This window comes from Silurus meridionalis, chromosome 11, assembly GCF_014805685.1.
Source record: "Silurus meridionalis isolate SWU-2019-XX chromosome 11, ASM1480568v1, whole genome shotgun sequence".
In the NCBI taxonomy this organism is placed as follows: Eukaryota; Metazoa; Chordata; class Actinopteri; order Siluriformes; family Siluridae; genus Silurus; species Silurus meridionalis.
Genome location: NC_060894.1, coordinates 12,528,160 through 12,535,407, shown reverse-complemented (window position 1 = coordinate 12,535,407; position 7,248 = coordinate 12,528,160). Strand labels below are relative to the sequence as shown.

Here is a 7,248-nt window from a genome sequence, read left to right as displayed (position 1 = left end):
CAGGGCCAGCAAAGCCTTCTCTGCAGGCCTAAACACTATCAAAAGCACTGACTTACATTTACAACATAAATTCTAATATGGGTTCTATGAAGTTGTATTAGTTTATTCCCAACAGTTTATTCTCTTCATTTCGTAGTGTTTCTCTTGGCTGCACTGCTTCCAGTATGTGTATGTGGATGTAAGATTTTTTGTCCAATCAGATTTCAGCCTCTGTTATGTCATGTCAATCTAATCTGCCCAGTGCCTTCAAAGTCTGCACTGCTGGTATTTTTACCATAGAAAATATTATCTAAGAGTCTTGGGTGACTGGCCCTACAGACTGACAAGGGTAGGCTTCAGTTAGTTTAATGTCACGAGAAAGCCTTCTGAAGTAAAAAATGTGTGTGAGACAGAATTATATATAAAAAGTTCACATACTCCTCCCTCCCCAAGTCTATTAAGGTAGGTGAGACGCCCTTACTCCCTGACAGACTTCACTTAAATATCACACTTCAGGTAAGTATAAAGAGATATAAACCTTGTTTATTTTCTATATATAATTTCTTAAACAAGAATTAGTCTCAATTACTCAAAGACTGAAAACAACAAAGAAAAATAAATAAAAAAGTTACATAAACAAATACTGCGTGTATTACAGTTTTTTTTTTGTACTGTCACCCAAACACAATCACTTTCAATATATTCAGTATAGAGTCAAATACATTAGTAAAGAAAACCCTTTTTTTGTTCTTCAAAGAAAAAAACTTATTTTCCTTCAAATTCTAAATTCACTTAGAATTAAATGTATCTACACTTAAATTAACCTTTTGGAACACAATCACATTCAAAACAGTGAAAAACAGTGAAAAAAATAACAGTTTTCAATGAGAATTCACAATTTCACACACAAAACACTGGTGACATGTTCAACCACAGTTCACTTTACGTTCTACAACTCAACTGTCCCGTCCATCAAACCACGATATCCCAAAAGAACAAATAGGAAATACCAGTTTGTAGAGTGATGAGTGGAAATACGTTGTCTTGACGTAGCGTGCGTTGCAATTAACTCGAGGGATGTAATTTTGATTGCCTCTTTCAGTTGCAGTATCACGATGAATCAATCAAATGAATCACATAGGAGGGAATAACAAACGAATCACTTTTGAGACGAATCAGCTGAGATGTCGTTTGGATGGCAGGGTAAACTCAAAATCAAATCCTCTCAAAACAGTGCTTCACATCCCGATTATATACAGCAGCCGATATTGAGCACTCCTGGGTGTGCTTGCAGCTAGCATAAAGTTACTGCTTCACTCCAGCAACGGCTAAGCTTCTCAGAAACCGATTGACACAAAACGCAGTCTTCAACTGTGAAACATTTACAGTCCACAAAACAGTGCTGTCCTGTATCTGACTAAAGCTCCGATCTAAGTTAGTTCTCTTAAAGAAACTTTATAGAGCAGCTTCTCAGACGTGACACGACACTCACTTCTGCCAACTTTTTTTACCTCTTTTCTCTCCCGTGCGCGCTCTTCATGCACTCTCGCCACTCGCGGGAAAATCGGTCTGCTCGTCAAAATAAAAGTCTCTCAAAAATAATTACTATAAAATTAGATACTGTTACATTCCCCCCCACTAAACCCTGCCACTCCATCAACATCTCCAGCAGCTTCATCTCTGAAACACAAACAACATTTTAGGGCAAAATTATGTTATACATGCATAACCCCAGATACTAATACAACATTATAACATAACTTATTTTTTTGTTTTAGACTCCTATTATAAAACATAGTCATCTCTGTACTTAACAGGTAAAGTGCCCTTACATTGTCTTTGAAAATGTCTTAGTTCAGGGACACTTTCTCTTCCATCACCAGAAACATCTGCATCATCTGAATCATCTTGCACTCTCAACTCCAAATTAGATATGTTATCCTGACTCTCATTACCTTCAGGTTGATCCACTTCCCCTAACCCCTCTTGATCTACCCCGGTGTGTGCATGGTGAATAGGGCATTGTGAAGTTTCTGGAAAGCAGACAATGTCTGACATGTCAGTATCTGAATTTAACTGACCTCTCATTCTGTGTCGGTGTATACGAGGTGTCGTAGCTGATCCCGGTGCACTACTTTTGTCAGACCCCCTTTCTCTGGTTTAATGGTAAACACGGGTATGTCTGCGTGATTTAGTTTTATCACTATGTATGGTGTGCTTTCCCATTTGTCTTGAATCTTGTTCCTACCCCTAGGCTTATGGTTTCGCAATAGCACCCGATCTCCAGGCCTCACAAGAGCTCCATACGACTTGCGGTCGTACATCCTCTTTCTTCTTCTGTAAGCTTCTTGGGATGCTGCATTTGCGATCTCCACAGCGGTCTTCAATCTTGTATGGTGACTTTTCACCCAATCTAAATCCTTCTCTCCAAGCACATCCATCGGTAAACGTGCGTCCCTTCCGAATAGTAGATAGAATAGGGAATAATCAGTGGATGAATGGAAGTGGCTGTTGTAAGCTATTACCAGCTCTGGAAGGTGTGTCTTCCAATCTCTTTTCTTCTCTGGTGGCAGGGTTCTTAATAGATCATGCATGGTATGATTGAAGCGCTCACATTGAGCGTTTCCCTGTGGATGATAGGGGCTGGTGCGACTTTTCCCTATACCATAAAGTTTGCAAAGCTCTTTGATCACGTTGGCTTCGAAACACCTGCCCTGATCAGAATGTAGACGAGCTAGGCAACCATAATTAACAAACCAATGCTTAAGCAGAGCTTTCGCCGTGGTGCTGGCTGTCTGATTCTTAGTAGGAACAGCGACTGTGAACCTAGTAAACATGTCGGTCAAGACAAGTACATTTTCGTACCCTCCAGCAGATTGCTCAAGCTGTGTGTAATCCATGGCAAGGACCTCTAATGCGGCTGAGACATTACTACACGTCATAGCAGCTCGAAGTCTGGGACAGACATCCTTGGCTAGCGTACACCTTTTACACTGCCTCACCCAGCATAAAACATCTGCAGACATAGTAGGCCAGTAGTAATTGCGTCGCATCTTATTCAAGGTACTTCTCTCCCCGAAATGGCCTCCATGCTCATGTGTACTCTCATACACTTCACGTTGTAGAAGTTCAGGCACCACTATCTGCCAGATCTCCTCTCCATCTCTAGGGTCCAGAATGCGTCTAAACAGTACTCCCTGACGCAACTTAAGACGGTCGAATTCCCTGGCAAGTTTTTTCATTCTTGGTTCCATACCATTCTGATCCACTCTGCTTGGTCTTTTATTCTCAGTCACTACTTTCAGAATAGGAAAAATCAAGGGGTCATTTCTCTGCTGCTTTCCAATCTCACTCCATGTTTGCACCAGGTTGCACTCGATGCACTTTATGTAACTTGTGTTTTAGCTTAATGTTGTTTTGTTGTTTGTTGTTTAGTGTAGCACCAGGGTTCTGGAGAAACGTTGTCTCATTTTTACTGTGTACTGTGTACCACTGTGTATAGTAGAAATGACAATAAAAGCCTCTTGACTTGACTTGACTTGACTCCAGCTGTAACCACTTATTTCTCCTCTTATTGCCGTTTGAACTGCCACTTTTTTAACCGATTCTTCTTGGTCAATTTTCTTGGCCGGCCACAAGCATGCTCTCACTTCATCAGCTCTCAGCTGTATAAAATCTTTCCCATCATCATCTTTCTCCGGAACCTCCCTGGAAGCGATTCTCGATAGGGCATCTGCATTCGTGTTGAGGTGGCCCGGTTTATAGCTTACTTCAAAATTGTATTCCGCTAGCTGTGCTGCCCAGCATTGTTCAACAGCTCAGAGGTTAGCTGAGTCAAGGTAGCGCAGCGGGTTATGGTCCGTAATGACAGTGAATTTCGAATACATGAGGTACTCTCTGAACTTTTCTGTGACTGCCCATTTTAACGCAAGTAGTTCCAGCTTGAATGAGCTATATTTCTTGTCATTCTTCTCAGACCTCCTCAGACCTCTGCTTGCGTACGCCACAACACGCTCAGTCCCTCCTTGTTTTTGACTCAGTACACCTCCTAATCCGTGGTGACTTCCATCCGTGGTAAGTGTAAAGGGCATAGTGAAATCAGGGTACGCAAGTATGGGTGGTGACATCAAGCACCTTTTCAACTGATTTAATGCCGTCTGACATTCCTGACTGTTACTGGAGGTTTGTTTTTCTTACCTCCCCCTACCAATGCATGTAAAGGCTTAGCAATCTGAGCGAACCTTGGGACGAATTTTCGGTAGTAGCTCATAAATCCGAGTACTTGTCTAACCTCCCTGACACTTTTGGGGTTTGGCCACATTTGCAGGGCTTTGACCTTCTCGTCATCCACTTTTATTCCTTCGGCAGAAATTCAATGCCCCAAAAACTTAACTTCAGCTCGCAGGAGAAAGCACTTGCTTGGCTTTAGTTTTAGGCCATGCTGTCTCAAACGGTTAAAGACAAGTTCTAACCTCTCACAGTGGCTTTCAAAGTCTTTAGAGAAGACAATAGCATCATCCAGGTACACTAGGAGAACATCAAAGGTCAGGGCACCTAAAACCACCTCCATGAGGCGCTGAAAGGTGGCTGGGGCATTACAAAGCCCAAATGGCATCCTAGACCACTCGAAGAGGCCGAATGGGGTAGTAACAGCCGTCTTCTCTCTGTCTTTATCACTCATGGCTACCTGGAAGTAACCAGCAGTCAGATCTAAAGTAGAAAACAGTTTGGCATTACCCAATGCATCTAGAGACTCATCCACCCTTGGAAGAGGATATGCATCCTTACACGTCACTTGGTTTAGCTTTCTGTAATCACAACAAAAACGTACACTTCCATCCTTCTTCATGACAATGACTGCCGGTGATGCCCAGGGACTACTACTCTCCGTGAGGATTCCTTGTAACACCAGATTTTGGACATGTCTCTCGACTTCCTGGAATATGTGTGGTGGTATACGACGATGACGCTGCTTTATTGGTGGTGCATCGCCTGTAGGGCTGTTGTGTAAGACAGCTGTAGTATAGCCATAGTCCTGGTCATCCTTAGAGAAAATGTCTCTGTGCTTTGTTAGCAACTCCACTAGCTTTTTGAATTGAGCCCGTGTTAGCCCTTCCGAATTCACTTCAACAGGAACCGGTAACTGTGCGAGCGAGGTTTCATTGACTGGTCCATTTTCTCTGGCCATCTCTTTGACATGAAGTACACCGTCATCTTCCTGAAACTCAAGCACTTCTTTTGTGATCACCTCCCTTGGTCTGTACACAGAAGCAACTCTAGATAGAGGAGCAAGTCTAACAGTCTTTTTACTCAGGCTCAGCATACGCACAGGGACTTTTCCATCTTCTGTCCTAGCAAGAACATGTGCCACTAAAAGCCCTTTTGGCAAACTTGCTCCAGCTGCTGGTTCGACTAGCACTTGACTAATTATCCTAGATGATACGCCACAACATCCCTCCAGCACCTTCTCACAACGAGGGGGAATAGTGACAGCTTGTTTTCCAGCAATCTTAACATATCCAATCCTTCCATTGCGTCCTACTTCCTTTTCCACTCTAGCAAGCACTCTTCGAACCTGGGCCTCATCCTGTTGAGAGTACTTGTTGACTTTCTCCATTCCCTCTGCTGAGATAAACAAAGACTGAATTTCATTAAGTACATTCATCCCGATGATTCCCGACACACCTTTCATTTCTTTCACATCTGAACTTGTGTCGTTAAGGACAAATATACATTTTCCAGGCAGTATTTTTCCAAGACATTCTACATCCGCCTGCAGGCATCCCAAGACAGGAATGTCCAATCCATTGGCCACGGTCAGCTTGACCCAACATGCAGAGGATAGCTTCAGCTTTTGCTCTCCAAAGTGTTCTTTAAAGTGCGACTCAGATATGGTAGATACCTCTGATCCCGTATCCAGGAGGCATTTGGTTCTAACACCGGCAATCTTCACGTCAACGACTAGGCAGTCACCAAAAGCACTGTCTTTTAGTTTTTCAGCGGTATCATCAGCCATCCACTCTGCTGTGTGACATCGAATCAACGAGGGACCCGGACTTTTCTTCACTGCTCCTCTTGACTCATCCTCTAACATTTCAGCTGAATCCACCATATGCTGAGGTGGAGCTGGTTCTCTCTTTAAATTGCCAGTTTGTGAACAGTAACGACTGGTATGTCCAGGTTCACCACATGAATAACAAATATACCGGCCTTCACTGTCTTTTAACGGTTGTTTCTTAGGATGGCTTGGTTGTGGCTTATTTCTTTCTTTTCCGTACACAGCTTGATATAAGTCCTCTTGACGAGCAGCTATTTTCTGGATCGCTTCATGCAGTTTCTCTAGCGACAAGGCAGAAGGAGCATCCTGTGCTGCGGTGACATTCACCACTCCCCTGGCTCAGGTACTGGACCTTACATTACTAGGAGTCTGTGTCTCCTCCTCTTCCGACCAGACAATTGCTGCTTGCATCAGCTGTACAAAAGTTAGATCTGGCTCAGATTTAATCCTGCGCTTCATCTCACGTCGCAGAAAGTCATCTCTTAAGCCAAGCACTAACTGTTCCTTCAGGACATTTTCAACATCAGCCACCCTATTTGGTTCTCGACGTTGAACACAATTCAGTCGTTCACGAAGGTCATATGCATAGGACCGTATTGTTTCTCCTGTATTCCCAGTACGGTCGTAGAAATCTTTCAGCCTTGTTCCAATGGGCACTTTATCTCCATAGGAGTCAAGGAGAACAGAGAAAAGGTTATCAACAGTCTCCTCCTTTCCATCCATCATGAACTTCACTGTGGCTTTGGCTTCATCTTTTAGGTGCTGTTTTACTAGCTCAACCCTGTCCTCAACGGGCACCCTCATGACTTGAAATGCAGACTTCATCAATGACACCCATTCTTCAATACTTAACTCGCCGGGTTTTGACCCGCAGCCACTGAATTCAGGCAACTTCCGATCTCGTGGGATATAGATAGCAGCAGGAGATGTTTGTGCAGAGGCTTGACTCTCAATTACAACCTTCGCTAGAGACAGAGCTTCTCTTTGTTCTGCTCGGGCTTGTTCAAGGGCCCCCGACTGCTCTGCAAATCGCCTTCGCATCTCCGCCATCTCTCTTTTCAAGTCTTCAAGTTCAGCCATCTTCTTCTTGTGGGCCTGGAGATGTGTGACTAGTTAAATGTACCTATACGTATCCTGTTCGTGACGCCACTTTGTAACGGAACAATTATTCAGTTACAAGTAAGGGAATGAATTAGTGCTGCCCTGGAAGA

At 43.4% G+C, this 7,248-nt stretch overlaps 1 protein-coding gene across 1 annotated transcript; it reads right to left on the bottom strand.

Annotated features, from left to right (window-relative positions):
• Positions 1-3,508: 3,508 nt before the first annotated feature.
• Positions 3,509-6,073, bottom strand: LOC124393547. Its single transcript, XM_046861448.1, has one exon. The coding sequence runs from the start codon at positions 6,071-6,073 to the stop codon at positions 4,352-4,354; it is 1,722 nt and encodes a 573-aa protein (XP_046717404.1). The 3' UTR covers positions 3,509-4,351.
• Between the last annotated feature and the right edge of the window lie 1,175 nt (positions 6,074-7,248).

Excerpts from the sequence above, each read along its gene's own strand:
- LOC124393547 (XM_046861448.1), bottom strand. The coding sequence starts at position 6,073 with ATGTTAGAGGATGAGTCAAGAGGAGCAGTGAAGAAAAGTCCGGGTCCC.